Here is a 17374-nt window from a genome sequence, read left to right on the forward strand (position 1 = left end):
ATTTGTGTACACTAGCTTTCATTAATTTGAATGCTGGAAAACAGCTTGTCATAGTGTAGTTTGTGTCAGTGCATATATATTATTTAAATTTTCTAAGGTAATGACTACTCAGGTGGCTCCATCTGTTTACGGTCAGGCTCCCTGTGAACTAGCACTCTTATTTCCCTCCTCCTCCCAGTAACATAGGCAGACCCATCCAGCCTGGCAGCGTTCTTGCAAGTCTCACAGCATTGGGGCCCACGGTCTGTGTCCTGGGATGGCAGAAGTCGCAGCAGAGATGGTGTGGCCAAAACTGAAGACAGCTGCACAAGCTTCTCAAAATTAAATATATGCTCCTTCAATATCGATTTAAGTGGGCTTCTCCCTTTAATGCAGGCATCAAAAGGGGGGCGAGAGGGAAGCRTCTACTCATATTTAGATAGTCTCTAACCTTTTTTTTCTTCCTTTTTTTCAAATTTGTCTCCTGTTAAGTATTATCAAGCACTAAGTTGATGGCTTTCAAGACAATTTTTTTCAAGTCATGCTGAGAAAATCGTATCTGGTAAAGGAAAACTGTGATCTAAATAACAAGCTATCTCTAACACAGTCAAATAAGGTTTTACAMGTTTTCTTAATAAAAGTTTTAGTAACACTTGGTTAGGGTTTTTTTATGTGAATTGTTTCTATTTTGTAAGGTACTCTGCCTGTTCCTGCAATTATAGGCAATGGTTGCACACAGAATTCTTAATCAGGTGTCCTGTTGTTTTCAATAAGTCTTTAAAAATTGGCTCTGATGAGAAGCTTAGTATAACCCCTCATGTGCAGAACGATGGGAAAGATATAAACTTAGAGCAGCAATACATGCTGGTTTCTGAATCAAGAGCACTTGCATTGGGGAAAGATGGGTTCCATCCAATGCATCCAATAATGAAGTAAATTAATTTGAATTCTGTGGGGGAACTGAATAGTTTATAGAACTACTAGTTGGTCTGAAAGCATTTTACTTCTGGGTGTCTCTGACTGAAATCACACCTTTATTGTTTTAAATGGAAGCTCTTGGTATCTTATTTATTAAAGTCATGGCTTTGTAAAGATTATATTGCCCAAGACAGATAATTAGCCTTAGTCTCATGTATCAGCTTGGCTGTCTGTGTTCACTTTAATATTAATTTGAATGAGGATGGCCCAGATACGTACTATGTGTTTAAAAAAAGTATATATCTTTGTTCAGATGATTCCTTTTCTTGTGGATATTCTTAGTTGTCTGTATGCTCACACATGGCTTTTAGCACTTGAGAAAAGGTTTTTTCCTTTTTCTGTTTCTCCCAACTTTTCCTTTGAGCATTTTCCTTTTATAGCAAGTAAACACGTCCATTTTGCTCTCCAGTGTAGTTATTTCTGATTTTAGCRTTTTCAGTATCTAGCTATTTCCAGATGAATGGAGGCCATCTTTCCAATCTACTGGTTTAGATTAGATTGCAGCCTGTGGACCTGGTTTGGGGTATGTTTATTTAGTACTGATTTACATATAAATACAAGGAAAAATATAAAGTTGTGTGCTGCTAATGCCAGCTACTGATATGGCAACAGATAGCAACAACCTGCATTAGAAATTCCCTGCGTAGTAAGAGAGTCAYGTCGTCTTAAACCAGAAAATTGTTTAAGGCTGTTTTTCCATTTTCTTGAATATTTGCTCTGGTTTGCTTCACAATAATTACTGATGTTTCTAATTAAGGCCAAATCATGACCGTGCTTATCAGCCAATCTCTGAACACCCTAATTCATGAAACACAAGTGTGGAAAATTGAGGTTTTTCTGGCTTAAAATACTAGCTTTTTCTACAATACAGTATATGCTATGTGCAGCTTTTTAGAGGATGTAAACACTTAAGTAACTGACCGTTTATTTCATTAGCAGATGTTTACATCCTCTAGGAAGCTGCACAAGGAAGCATTTACTTTGCAGGCATTTATTTTCTAAATACTTTGTTTTCTCATTGTAAAAGCACTTGGTTTTGTGGTGAAATAGCCAAGTTGCAGGATTTTGCTGATCAGTAGTCTTTGCTTTTTCTTCTCTTTTCTAATTTTAAAACCTAGCTTGCTACAAAAGCAGACCAGTTTGTGGAATCGTTTTAATTTTTCCTCTGCCGTAAAATTCCCCTGGCTACTAGGTGATATTTTAACAACCATATATGACTGTTCGAACTCTGCACTGGGTTTGCAGAGTAAACTGGGGATTGTTTTATCCTTTCAGCTCTTGCTATCTCTTTGTTAAAAGGCAAACCCCTTAGTGAGCGTTTCAAGAAAATGTGGCCCCTTGATATTTAAAAGGTGAGAGATCTATTTAAACTGTATATGCTGGCTTCAAACAGTCCCACTGCTGTGTGCCGCTTGTTTTAATGGTAGCGATAGAAACTGTGGCTCAGCAATTAGATTTGAGCTGTATACTAAAAATGACATTTAATGGCAAATGTCAGGTGTAGTCTGAATGGTATCTTCATTTCAGTATTGCTTTTCTTTAGGTTAATACTTAAAAAACCTTAATGGAATTTAATTACCAGAGCATATATTCAATGATAAGTTAAATGCATTTGTAATACCATTAGTTGTTAGGTAACTGTTTGCTTATTGTGCTTGACACAGAGTGTATTTGATTTACAATGCGTATCGTGTGCAGTGCAGCGATAGAAATGCTAATAAGCCACTGTGTTAAGGAGGGTCGCTATCAATACTGTGTCAGCAGCTTGCTGCCAAATTTCTTTTGGTGAGAAAGACATAATCTGTAATCAAAGTGGAGTTTGTGGAAGCGGCAAACGTGAACAGAAATACTGTGATCAAAAATAGTGCTTACTGCTTTCTGTAGTAGTGATTTTAATTACAGTCTATTAATGAATCCTCACCCCCATTTTTTTTGTATGCAGCTTTCATGATATTTGTAGAAATAATAATTGAGATGTGGCAGCATCTCACTGCTGCTTCATCTGTGTTTTTGTGCAACAAAGTTGAATTATGTACCATATCTTATATGTACATATAGAAAAGTGACAGCTTGGTATGTTGTGAAGATTTTTCAGCATGAGTCTGATATAATGTCTTGTGGGTATCACATCGAGAAGTGGCTTGCAAAAAACGAAAACAGTAAGCCTGGATGGACCCAGCTGATTGTCCACAGGTGCTGAGTGCGTCTGGTCTCTGCTCCCCTCTGCGAGGGGTTTCAGAGGCGATGGACAGTGGCCTGATCTTGGACCTTCACGGAAGCGGCACAGACTAACCAGGTTGATTTGCACAGGTTTCATGTCATATATTTGAAATATATATGCACTTAAATGGTTGGGATCTGCTGGTGTAGACAGCTGCTTATTTTCTCCAAGAAAGGAGCAGTCTAAGGGACAGCTGTTTGTGCTAAAGATGCTTTCCTGAGAGGGGAGGGGGGGGAAAGAGGGTGGACACTGTTTTCTAGCCCTGTCAGCTATAATTAAACAGGCTTGTTCGTGGATAGTTGTACACTGTAATAGTGTGGTTACTTTGTTTTTGCTCAGCTCATCTGACGCTGTGAACCACAGATGGGATTCAAAGAACATAAAAGGGAAACAGAGCAGAAAGATACCACAAAGGGATTAAATGATATAGTAAGCAATGACCCATAACCTTCATGAAAGACCTTATGATAGTTTTATTTTAAGCAAGTCAGTTTTTAAGTATAACTGCTTTTTTTCCATAAGATGAAATCCTTCTGTCACTTAGAGTTGCACTGGAGTTTTAAGAGTGTTGCTATATTTACTCATTTATACAAAAATGGGTGACTCACTAGATCTGGGCATACTAAACAGCTTTGTTTCTAATAAAGCTGGAAAGTTTATAGAAGAAATACTGTAATGTGTTTTAAATACAGAAATCTTGTCTGGTTATTACCTGAAATGAGTAGTGTTCGTTTCTACCTGAGTTGGGCTCTTTYCAGTTCTGTTTTGTGGATTATTCAACTGTGGAAAATCTGTGACTGTGTGTGTGTATATATAGATATATATCACTGGTGTTTGGCATATTGAGGGATGTTAAGCTTGCTTTATGGTCCTCTATGTCTGCGTCACCACCAGATAAAAGTAGGGAAAGTGGGATTAATTTTGAGTGTCGTAGGTGAGGAAGAAATTGTCTCAGGAATTTTGGTAGAAGGCTGTATAGAGTAGTTTCTCATTTGGTCCCAGTTGTATCCCTTTTTTCATCTAGTTACAAACACAGGAGATGGTTGTTGATTGCTGAAAAGATAGATAACTAAGAGCTTACTCTAAGATGTACTTTCTTAGTGCATCTTCAGGCTAAACATTTTTTTAGTTAACCATAGAACTTAATTGCACTTTTTCTGTGAGCTCTATAGCTATATATAACCAACTGAAGGCCTTAATAACCAGCTAGGTTTTGAAATAGGGGAAAGGAAAAGGGCATAGCATAGAATTAAATACTTGAAACACTTCTGCAGTTCTGCAGTTGCTTTCTAGCATTTTTTCAAGGCTGGAAAAAAAAAAAAGGCTTAGTTTTTATTTGGTTCATGGTAAGTCTCTTATTAAAAGCTATTGTTACATTTGGGCTTAGCTCCTGGGGAGGAATGACGATTTGCCTAATGAATTTTGTTGGTATTTTGATTTATTCCTTGTGTTGCCTTTCCTTGTATACAGTCCCCAATCCACCAGCATGCACAGACTGAAATCCTGTTGCTGGCACTCGGCATAATCGATGCCAGCCACAGTGCGTTGAGGGGAACGGCTGACACATGCCCCTTTGGCAGTTCATTTGGAAGCAAATAATTGGAGGACGTTATTTTGTTTTTCAAAACAATAGCAGAAGAGGGGAATGAAGGTGCGAAGGAGTATGTGCTCCAAGTAGTATCTGCTTCTAGCTGGCAATAACTAGCTCTGAGGATGAACTTCTTGTCAGTATGTTGGAGGGGATTAACTTATCTCCAAAACGCCATTTTAGGAGTGCAAAACTCTCTTCCTTTGTGATACCATTTCCGTGGAATGGTATTTGGCTACCTTGCAAGGTGTTAGCGTCTAACACCCTCCATTTAAAGATCCAAATGGGGTTATAACCTCTAAGTTTGCAAGCACTTCTCTGCTTGGTGGCTGAGTAGTTGAGGTGTCTGCAGAAGATGATGAACGAATCCAGCGTTCTCATTTTGCTGGCAAAGTCTGGTGCAGCTGGGTCTGGATTCTGGATGATACTGATTGTCTTTGTTTGAACTAATAGTGTATCAGCTGTTGAGTGACAGGAGCTGGCCATGGCTTTTTTGACATTTTTGGCCCAGTGTATTTCGGGCACTAAAGCATTTCAAGATTTTTTTGGGACATCTGGAAAGCAGAAATTGAGGGAAGATTTATGATGGCACTAAATAAAACTAAGAGCTGATAGGTAACTTTTATTCCATATTAGTTCCATATTAGTTTCATAAAAGTTTACTTTTTGGGGGGTAGGCCAGGTTGTAGGCCAGGAATGCATTCAGTTTCTTTAAGATAACTCAGAAATCCCTGAGTTTTGCCTTAGAAGTTAATCTGATTGGAGTACAGTGAAATTCAGTGCTAACCTACATTCTTCTGGGACAAACTTTACCGTTGAATTCACTAAGGGAGTGCTCTAGGCTCTGAAAGCTAATACAGCCATTTAGTGCTATTTGTTGCATTATTTCTGATGCGTCTTTCCCTGGTTCTCGTCACCAGAATTATTCTTCGTCCATCATATGCGCTACAGAGCCAGTCTTCAGGCAATGGCATTATAGCAAGTCTAGTACAGTTCTTCTCGTGATCTGAAAAATGTAGTGTTTTAAGACAGTCTAGCAGCTGTAAGCTGAATCACCCAGACTAGAAGACAACATTCAGCAGCTAATATAAATTAACATGCTGATAAGTAACGTAGTGCCTAGCATGCCAAAAAGGCTTGAGCCTTGGTAGCTGGATCCTTATGTTCTGGCTATGTGTCTCTCCCCATATYGCACGAAACATAGCTGTGTAGATTGTAGTGAATCCTATTTTAAGATTAAGACTAAAATCTTTGGTTTTACAAAGAAAGGCCCACACTTACAATTGTTTTAAGATTTGAGCAAACTGCTGACTTTTATGCGTAGCTATGTGTATATATGAAGGTAGGTTGAGATTTACAGATACATTTATGGGACTTGGGTGCTTTTCTCCTCTCCTTGTATAGGAAGTAACTGTTTACAGACAACCTGTCCATATTGTGTAACATTTTTGCCTTTGTTTGTAAACGGTTTTGCCATAAACTTTGTAGAAACTGGAGTAGGGATAAAGAACAACGTAAATGTTCTCATCAAAGCAGACTTGCTGTGAGGGCTGCATTTCTTGCATGGTCTTTGGGCCAGGCCCACCCCTGAAAGCACAGGAGTGCTTATGTGCGTATGCATCTGTGAGTGTAAAAGTTGGAAATTCAGGAGAAGAAAAGGAGAGTGTGATATATTTGTTTTGCATCTGAGAGTTATTTGTGCACAAGACTGAATTAATTTCCAGCATATTGAAGTGGTTTTGTGACTTCCAAAAGCAGTTTCATCTGTTAAACTTGTGGAGAAGGGGGGCATAAGAGGAATTTTTCCTGTAAACAGTCACAAAATGTCAAGAGCAAGACATTGTGGAAAAAAAAATCCTATATTGTTTTGTCAATAAATTATTCTTTCTCCTGCACAGAGCACAGAAAYAGGGCTTTACCCTGGAAGCAGCAATATTTGATACCCCAAGCAGCTTATTCCCAGCTCAGCTCACACTTCACTGAATACACTGATCGATTATCCGTGACTTAACCAAGCCTTCTCATTTCCTGCCTTCCATTACTGCGCTCAATCAAGCCGGCGGTTCTTTGTGGCCTGCCTTGTGCTCTGAGATAAGCCATCAAGGCATGTTTCTATTAGAAAAGCTCTTGTAGATGGAATAGTCATTAGATAACGCTAACAGGTTTAAAGGTTGCAGTCTTTGTGTTGGCGCAGGGTGAGAGGACGGGAGCCAAAAGGACTGCCTTCTTGGGCTGTTGTATTTGAGGGGCAGGGAGGATTAAACAGCCTATTGCTACATTTAATGGTCTTATTTAACATTTTTATTGCTCGCTGAATATTGATAGCTCTCACTTTTGACAATACTATTGTGTCTGTGAGAATTAATTTAGATATCTGTTAGTATGCATAAACAAGCCACAAAAATAGCATACTTTATTTGTAGTAATGACCTCTGTATTTTTGAGCTGGATTTTCTTGGCTTACAAACAGCTGTTCTTATTATTCAGTCAGAAAACAGCTTACAAAAAGGTATCCTGAGAACTGGGAAGAAGAAAGATCCTTGCCATATCTATTAGGTCCTGATTGCTTCACTGTTCCCCTCTACACACCTTTTTTCAGGTCGTCTAGTAAGACTGTTCTTGATTCCCCCCTGCCTTTGAAAATTAATAAATGTTAAAATGGATCCTTCCACAGCAGGAGGAAAGATATGGGTCACAATTCAGCATGGGGCAGGGGGGTCAGGCAGTGGAGCAAGTAAAATCTACCCCCCTTTTAATAGAGGCAGGTTAATTCTGTCCTTTGGAGCATAATTAGAACTGGTTGAAACAAAGAGTAATTCTTTTTTCAGGGACAAACCGCCCCAAAGGAGTGGGCTAATTTGTAATTGTTAATAACAAAATATAATGTCCATTTGAAAACTGGCTTTGTGGGGCCAGAGCTTCTGTGTTGCAATGTATAAGGCGTTTATTTTGAACAGTGGAAAGACTGTTTAAATATTTAACATRCTATTAAAATAACACAAAGAAATCCGTTAGCCTAGAATTAATCACCTGACTTTATTTTCCGAGAGAAAAATTTCATTGTTGAAAACATATTTGCAAGTAAAAGACTTCCTTTTCCTTTTTGTGTTTTTCTTTGAAATAGCTACTGCTCGCTGACTTCAGTGTGCCCATCTGTCATCTCCAGCATTTGTTATATTGCTTCCAAAGCTAGTTGTGATTTAACATGCTATCTAAATAGGGCAAGTAATGAAGGATACTGCTTAAACCCCTCTGAGAGAATCTGCAGGACATCTGTGACTGTTTGCACAATTTAGTTATAACCCTGGGAAGAGACTGTTAGATCTCTTAAGATGCAAATTGTAATGTGCAGTAACTTCTTTATTTTCAAGGCTGTGTAAGAGGGCCTGCAACACTTCCCCCTCCACCCTTCTTTTTCTTCTTTCGAGGGGCTCCTATTTTGATGGAAGTTGAGGTGTTTGTGAACTGGAATGCTTTAATACATTTACAGATTTTATCTAATTCTTGTTGGATGTCTAAAACTGATTCTTGGTTTAAAAAGAAAAACACCACCACCCCCAAACAAGTGCTTTTAGGGTATTGCAGCAGTAGACAGTATTTTCTTTAAAGAGGAGAACGGAGTTTAGTAGCACAGGGAATCTTTTTGAGCCAACAGAAAGACACTTCAAAGCACTTGCCATTTCTGTGATTTCTGAAAGTCTGCATTTRACATGTGGCAATTTGCAGTTTTCAGATGGAAAGGTGTAAAAAATGTAACACTTCATTAACTAGGGGACACTTGCTCTTTTGTGTGCATGTGGGTGTGTTTTTTTTTTTTTTTATCGTGGTGTCTTGACACCTCGGAGTATAGTCTACTCTGTAAATGACGTACACATATTTAGAAAGTTGGCTGACAAAATAGCATGTCTAGGAATTTCTGTGCAAAGGAGGATGAAAACGTGAAGAACAAAATTCTGGCAGACACTGTATTTTTTAGGAAGATTGAAATTTCAGGTTAAAAACAACCCAAAGTAATGCCTATTGGAGAACAGGTGCAGAAAATACTTTTCAAGATGAAGCTTTTAAATTAATTGGACAAAAAGCAGCAATTATAGTAACAAGAGGTTTTTGAAAGGAGCTGTGATTGTGTTTGAAAAAGAACCAACAACAACTGATATCAGCAGAGCACAAATTGCACCATATTAGTATGGCAGCATATTTTCAGTTGCATCAGTTGTCTAGAGACTCGTATGTAGCTGGTTGCTTGCACACCTCGGCTGTAAATGGCAGCATTTTCGTTGCTGCGTTCCTTACGTACAGAGGAACGAAGCTGTGCCATGTATGTGCATTGTATGACTGGAATGATGAAAAGCAGCAAGTCAGCATTGTGGAGCATTTGCTGCCTTCCACTTTGAAAGAAGATGTATGATTAGTCTGACTGATAGTTCATAAGATGCATATGTTTGATTTAGCCATGTCCATCTTTTCCTGTTTTTAGAGTTCATTTAAAATGCCTATTGCAAAAGTTTATTTTTAGAAATTAAAAGCATAGGAAGTTGGTATATACTGTGGCCAGTGTCTTCGAATCTATGCTGATATACCCTATTTGGAGTGATAGTCCATTGTTTTAATTATTCATTGCAGTTCTAATTCTGCCTTCATCTTCTTTCTCCTTAGTTTTTAAAAATACATTGCTTTCTTTGGAACACAATGAAAGAAAAGGTGATTTTCTGCAGTACAAAACCTTTGTAATTTCTTTTTCTTTGTAATCTTCCTCTCTGACAAGGCCTCGCAACTAAATGATCAGCCTAAAGAAGTCAATACCATTCCTGAAATCTGTTGGCAGGTTGCAGTGTAGGGCAATTCATCATTTCCCTGGGAAGTTTAGATTCAGCCAGCCTCCTGAAATTCAATCTCGTTCCCCGTGTTCTTCCTGATTGTGAATCTGATTTGGGGAGAAGGTGATGTTGTTGTTCTCTGACACTGTGCAGAGGAGCTGCTGGCCTCTGGGAGGAAACAGTAAGGGGAGCCACTAAGGCATTCTGTGAGTCTGAAACCAAAGTTTCAGAATGGGAAATGACTATGTCCCTATCAAAATAAAATGCTTGAACTAGCAAAAAGCCCCAGTCTAAGTGCAGATGTCATGCCTTCCTAAAGGACAGGATTTTTGAATGGCGGGGTGATAAAGTACTTCAGAACAGCTAATACTTGACCTTTCAGAGCAATTTAATGCGTTAATATTCCTAATAAGTTCTTGTGCAAGCCCCTGCTTGCATATGCATGCACGTGTGTGTATATATGTACACACACATGTATACACATATGTATGTGTGTGTGGAAACTTAGGCATTAAAAGTGAGGGGATGTTTGCAGAGAAGTTTGCAGGAGCACTGGTATGTAGGAATAAGCAGAGACTTCTCTCCGTGTTGACTGAATGACACACTGGGAGGGTCTTTTGGGAGGCAGGCAGAGAATGAGATGGTCTGTTATGGCAGCAAGTGAAAAACCTCCCTTCCACCCACTAACAACTTTATTCAGGTGCATCAAAATGCTTTATTAGTGTTGATAGCCTCATCCCAGTGCTGCCAAAAGCCCTGTGCTGTTCTATGGTATGGTAAGAAACTGAGAGAGAGAATTTAAAGTGATTGCATCACCGTCTCCTTTACAGTCTTGGCCCAGTTCAGAACACAGCTCTGACCTCCCAACTTTCAGCTCTGTATTTGAATGCTGAGACAGTGAAAATTTGTGACAGTTTTGATCCTTCCCTTGCTCCCTCCCTTTTTGTTGTGATAGGGTCTCAACATATGCATATATGAATGATATAGCTTCACACAGCACTGTTGCTCTTCCAGATGTTTTTCTGCAAAACAGTCCTCTTGTAGCCACTATAATGCCAGATACGTGTCTGAGGCCATTCATTCTTCGCTTGCTACCTTTGTCCCCTCCGTGACTAGCTCTTTTGTGCACCAAGAAATGGTGTCTTGGATTTATTTATTTATTTATTTTCTTCCTTTTCTTTGCTCAAAACTCTCCTATCGGTGGCTGATTGTTGTTCAGACTTTTGATGACTTGGTTTGTAACTGAGCACTTGTAGGCACCTTCCCTACCAGTGCACAGCACAGATTTCTAGTCTTCCTTTTTTTCCCCCCTGCCTTCTGTAGATGTCACTTGCCATTCAAAAGCAACACAAAAAGCAATTAAGTACYGTATTTTGTAGTCTTCCTTCTTCATGGTTGTCTATACACAGGCACGAGTGCTCTGTGGAGTGCTGTGCCATGTGAAGGAGAGCAGGCTCAGSGGAACAAACCGAGAGAACTGAAGACTGCCTCAGCTCTTGCGATGTTTGTTGTAAACTTTCCGTACATATTGTTAGGAGTGAGTGGTTTCAGCRCCACAGAAAGTGCTTCTCAGTGCTCCCAGGGCTTTGTAACACAAGGAGAGTGCTTCCCCTCTCAGCTAAGAAATGCAGAGAATTGGCAGAGAAATGCTAGTGCTGGGTTAACATTACCCCCCRGTGCTGTGTGCAGGTCTTGTTAGCACCAAGAGAAACAAACTCTTAGCAAGACAGCAGCAAAACATTTAGACCCACAATTATTTTTTCTCTTTTCAGTATTCAGAGAGATGATTCATAAAGACTGAGAGGCACAGCACTTTATTTCAGGGTAACAGAGTTAGTCTGCAACCACCTTTTTTGGTACAACAGACAGAAATCCTTGTTGCCTCTCAAGACTTTCTTGCCTGTTTGTTTTTTTAAATGCATTAGACAAGTTTATCTTTGTTTTTTTCAAAACTTAAATCCAGATTTCTCCTATACAACACAGATACGTTTAGTATGTTCTTGAATGTTTTTCTGAGCATTCAGCACATAACATGTGGGTAGTGCTGGATTAGTTAAACTTTTCTGGCACAATGCTGCCACTAGCAGTTTTCTTGCAGTATTACACGTGTTTTTAATCAAAGACTTCAAGAAATGCATTGAATGGAAAGATTTGCATGTTTTTTATTAGACAGAAATGGGAGACACTGCTGTAATAATTAGGCTGGTGTGGACAGGAAAGATGGTAAGAACTTTCTGGTCCAATAACTTGTGACTTAACTTTTAAATGTAAACGTTTTAAGGGCAATCTTAGAAGTGGCTAGAGAACTGTTGTGCAGAAAACCAAGCAGTGCTTGCGGTTGCCTCATTCCTAAAGAATGTTAATATCCCTTCAGGCCTTCCTCCTTCCGCTGTTTCTTCAAGTGTTTCAGAGTAGTGGAAAGAATTGACTACTAAGGGTTTTGAAGAGGCTCTGTGTAATAACCTGATCTAAAAAAAACTCCTTTAAAGTGGTATATATGCTTCAGTTCCCTTCTCAGGAAGGGTAAGTGGTAGCTGGATTCTCAAATGTAGGAGCAGTGCTTCAGGAAGATACAGTTTTGTGTAAATCTCACTTTTGCCTTTATGCAAGGTACATGAGCAATCAAAGCCTATAATTATTGGGATTAAAATGCAGCATCCCATTCCTTTGTGTAAAAGAATGTAATAAGRAACCTTTAGCATTATGATGTCTGAAGCCATCTGTCCTCAGGGAAAAATCTGGGATCTGTTGGTTTACAACTGTTAAACTGTTGCATTGAATTTATGCTTTTATTGGTATTCTCTTTCTTTTTCCCTCCCCTTGTATCTGGCTAAAATTGTTTTGCTTGTAGAAACTAGATGACTAAGAGGATTTCATACGAGGCTAATATTTCCAATCCTTTGCTGATCCCTGCCCTTCTTTTCTTGGTAAAGGTTTTTGTGAATGAATATGTTAGTATTTGCTGGTCAAATGTAGAGATACAACTGCATGAAAATAGAGTAGGTTCGTGTTGTCTTTGTTTAGTTTGAAAGTCATCCTGCCATTAGCACATTGCCCTTGTTTCATTGTCACAGAAATATCACCTCCCTTTTGGGTCTCACCTCAGGCTTTCTTCAGTGTGAAAAAGTATTCTGTGCTTTGGAAGATTGTGTCAGCTGTGGTCTGATTTCCTTTTTAGTAATGCCTTTAGACCTTCTTTTTCAGAGTAAACGGGACCATCTCCTTATGAATGTCAAATGGTACTATCGCCAGTCTGAAGTCCCAGATTCAGTCTATCAGCATTTGGTTCAGGACAGACACAATGAGAATGGTAAGTTAGGCTCCGTAGAGTAAGGCCTTCTTTACTTGTACTCTGATTTTGAAGTTTTAGCAGTCCGGAAGACAAGGACACTTTTGTGTAGAGATGTCGAGCAAGGACTGTTGATGAGAACAGTATTTTGGAAGGTGGATGAGGGGTTTTCTTATATCTTGCTTGTTTTAACTAGTGTATGTCCTGTAACCATAGCTATAATCAGATGCATTTCAGGTATGATTTAAATACTATGGTGTATTATACCAATGTCTTATTGAGAGAGAAAATAACATTGGATCCTTTGTAGGCATTTTGGACCCTTTGAAGACCAAGTTGTCTAAATTGTGAATCTCTTCTATTTTTTCATGATTTTGACATACTATCATGAGGACTCCCATTTTTACAGGAGAGTCTTTTAGCTGTGCTTTGCACATGTGACTGCTCACTGCGATTAATATTGCAGTAAGCGATGTAATTTAAGCACCCTTACCTGAATTTCTCCCTTTCTCTTTGCAAGAACTAGTGTGGTCTTGGCTTTAAGAGTAGTAGGGAAAGAAACTCTAATAAATATTCCAGTATGATTTGTCTCTTGCCCTAGGGGAGGCATACTATTTGCCTCTACTCTTACTGCCTGGGAATTTCTGTGAGGCAACTGTTAAAATTCTGAAGGTATTTGGAGGTGAATTGTGACGACAAAAGTTGATGCTTTTGGAACACAGCAACTTTTTGCTGCATGATAGTAAAGCTATGCATACTTTCTTGTTTTTGGGGACATTAAGAACAATTTTGCTTGTGCTTTTAGCATAAGCTGCATAAATCTAGTATTTCACTCACTAGTTTATTGGAAACTTCTAACAATGGGATTATAGGCACAATGTCAAAAAAGTGAGCATTTTTGATAATATGGCAGCTTTTTAATGTGATGCTCTTGTCCACGTGGAAAAGTATTTTTGTATTCTGTAATGGGATTTTAAAGAAGTAACAGAAGAAGTTGTCTTCCAGGTTTTTAATTAACACTGAGAATTAATTTTCTGTTTTTAAACATGAATACCAATATTTATCTCAAAATCAGAGCACTGAGCAGTTAGCACTGTCAAGATTTTGTTGAAAGTTTGAAATTAAATATGCTAAATTAAAAAAAAAAACAAAAAACAAAAAACCACCACCCAGAAACCTAAAGTTAGCAATAAATTAATTTACTCAATTCCTTTCAGATGGGAGGGAACTTCTAGTTGTCAATGTTGTCAGGAGAGCGGAAAAAAAAAAAGTCTTCTCTATGAAATAGTCCTGGAAGAAACTCATATTTCTGGCTTTATTGTGAAAACTGACAGTCAAGGTAACAAAACAAAACAAACAAAAAACAAAACAAAATAAAAACAAACAAACAAAGAAGTCGTGAACTTACCTGACAGAAGTCTAGCCTGTAAAGAGTGCCACTGATGGCACAGTGGGCATTAAAAACAGCAGTGAGAGGTTAAAAGAACATCCTTGCAGATGAGATGTCATCAGTTGTACCTCTAGAAAAGCTTTCTTTTCAGCACAGTTCTTCAGATGTAGCAAAGGAAAATTCCTGCTGGTATTAGTGTGTAAAATGGAGGTCATGTTATTACTATACCTTACAGGCAATGTAAATACATCATTAATATTTTAAGTGCTTAGATGTTATTGCATCCTCTGTCACAGAAAGCACTATTTAATAATATTCAATATTAGTGTTTGTGTAGTGTTAACATTGGGAAATGTATATCTAAGAAACGTCYTCAGACTTTGACCTGTAAAATACCTGTAAAATAGCAAAGGTAGATGCTTTCAGACTGCAGCTAATGTGTTGGTGGGGATCTTTTTTGTGTTTTGCTTTCTGGCAGACTCTGGACGAGAGCTTGTTATTACAGACCCAGTTATCAAGAATCGAGAGCTCTTCATTTCAGATTATGTCGATACTTACCACGCTGCTGCCCTCAGGTAAGTTACAGAGGATCTGATGCAGCATCTCTGAGATGGATGAGAAAAAAAAAAACTCATTGAGAGACGTGCCTTTTCTGTTCTTGTGTGGGGATCATTAGCATACTGCTCAGCTTCTTCCTCATCTCATACAGTAATTAACTTATGTTATCTGTTCTCATTCAAAAAGGAGCTGTAATTCTAAAACCTCATTTTAATCTCAGTTAATCAATGTTGTTCAGAAGATACTGGTTCCCATCATTGCCAGTTTAGATTATTGCTAGTTCCTGCAAAAATACTGTCCTTCCCTCCTCTGTGTTTGATTGCACCATTAACAAAAACGTTTCTTTGCGAAGTGACTGTTAGTATGCTGCCCTGATAAATTGCATTAAAGACTTTGCTCTGAGACACTTGTCATTGTTGAAGCTCAGCTGCAAGCACCATTAAAAACTAGCTGTACAACCAGGAGGTGATGGACCCTTGTGTTGGTCTCTGGACTATCTGCCCTTCCCTGGGGGGTTGATGCTCTCTTTACCCACTAAGTTTTTAACTTAATGGTAACCTTTGACCAGGTTGAGGGGAGACACCATTACTTTAAAATGTTTTCAAATAGAAAGAGTGAGGTATTACTTTTGAGTAGATTTTGAACATGCCAAAGCATGCATGGGTATTGTCAAAATGTGAACTGAATAATCTCCCTGATAATAATGCTCAGATGGCATTTCACTAGAACCATCTGGAGATATTTTCTTTGTTAAGAGTCACTTTGCTGAAGCCACTTACTTCAAGAAAAACTAGCTGCAAATTCTGTTGTAAGGATGGGGGGAAAAATTGTTGTTTTACTTATTAGAGGGTTTTAGAGGGTTTCTGATTAAACTTGGAAGAGTCTGTAATCTCCATACTGTGCTGTAATCTCCTCATGAAATTCCACAGTGCCTTTTCTGAGTTTCCCATTTTAAATTGACATGTTTAGAAAGTAGATAACAAGCTAACAGGAGGTTGGCAGTCTTGATGGAACCAGTCTTGGAAATCTAGTTGTCAGCTTAAACACTGAGAGACTGAACCACGTGTATGGAATTTTCCCTGGGAGTATTATAACTCGTCTCTTCTGCATCTTTGCTGTTCTCTTCTTTAAAGAAAACATAAAAATCGAATGTGTGCATATACCAAGCAAACTAAAAAATAACTTTCTCCTCTCCCCTTCCAAAAAGAGTCAAAGTAGCTGAAATACTAAACGGATCACTTTCTCCATCTGTTTTATCTGCCATTTTTGTTTGGCAATGCACGCCAYAGGTGCTTTTAGATCACTCTTTGGTTGCAGTTTGTTGGAGTACAGTTTTACTGTCCATTATGGGGTTTTCATGTTTTTGATAATTCTTATAGGATAATGTCTTGTAGATAGTCTTTACAAATGCTGATAGTTGGGAGACTATACTTTTTCAAGGTGAAGATTAGAATATATTCTTTTTGCTGATTCTTTTCTCAATAATTGTGGTTAATGCCTGTTGGTAATTTTCAGTGTGCAAGGCACAAGGACGGTTGCCTGTGATGTTCTTACAGTTTGGTTGAGACCATAGAGTAGGCAAGATACATTGGAATATCTGAAAGGATGGTTAACTTGGAATTCTAATTTATTATTAAATCAGATTATTACTATGCCCTTTATTAACAAATGGCTCTGGTCATACAGCAAGTTGATGACAAACTAGGAAACAAAGCCAGTGATTGTAACTTCCAATCTTCTGCTCTAACCAGTGGAAAAAGCTAAATAGAAGATACTTACAGATCCTTATGGAAGCGTGTAATAAATCATGGCCTTTTTACATATGTGGTAGAGCTTTATAGTTGTGATATAAAGTACTGCTTGTCTGAAATGCTCTGAACAAGATGTATTGTTTTCATCAATCTAGATAATACAAGCTAATCTGGACAACATTTATTAACAATCATCAGTTGAATTACTGAAAAGTAGTTAAATCTTTTTCTCCTTAGAATTATTCTAAAAGGAGAATTTCATGTGAAATATCAGAACAAATGCTCCTTTCTTCTTTTTTTCTTTTTTTATGATGAAATGATGTTCATGCAACAAGGATAAAATGAGTATTAGTGAACAAGTTTATTTCAGTATTTCTGTGTGTGGTCTCAATTACAGACCTTGTTAACATTCAATTACAATCCAGCATGACCTGCACAAAATCCAGTGTTGCTTTGCCTTTTGCCAGAAAGGCAATTGTCTGAGAATTAGACAACCATAGGGATGTTATGCAGCCTCAGCTCACAGGATAACCAGATTGTTCTCACAGGAAAATCAGTCAGCAACTTTGCTCACTTTACTAGTCCTTCTAGTGTTTTTTCCTTACTTGTTGAAGTGGATGTTGTGTATAAGAGATTTATGTTACAAGACAAAGTCGTTCTTAGCTACTGTTGAATGATGAGACCTTTTGGAGTGTATTACCAAGAAAAGATCAGGAGGGGAAGCAGGCCGAGCATCTTGGTCAGCTTTCTACTTTTGTTTCTCCAGTATGCCGTGATTCTAAGCTCTGTTGAGAAATATTCTT

General features: G+C 38.3%; 1 protein-coding gene across 1 annotated transcript in view; it reads left to right on the top strand.

Moving 5' to 3' along the window:
- RERE (arginine-glutamic acid dipeptide repeats) overlaps positions 1–17374 on the top strand; it is a 172303-nt gene that overhangs the window by 32100 nt on the left and 122829 nt on the right. Inside the window, exons 3-4 of the mRNA XM_026074072.1 lie at positions 12788–12893; positions 14741–14837. Of these exons, the coding sequence (XP_025929857.1) occupies positions 12788–12893; positions 14741–14837 (203 nt within the window). The remainder of the gene's footprint in view (positions 1–12787; positions 12894–14740; positions 14838–17374) is intronic.

Source organism: Apteryx rowi, unplaced genomic scaffold (assembly GCF_003343035.1).
Source record: "Apteryx rowi isolate R43461 unplaced genomic scaffold, aptRow1 scaffold_38, whole genome shotgun sequence".
Taxonomy (NCBI): Eukaryota; Metazoa; Chordata; class Aves; order Apterygiformes; family Apterygidae; genus Apteryx; species Apteryx rowi.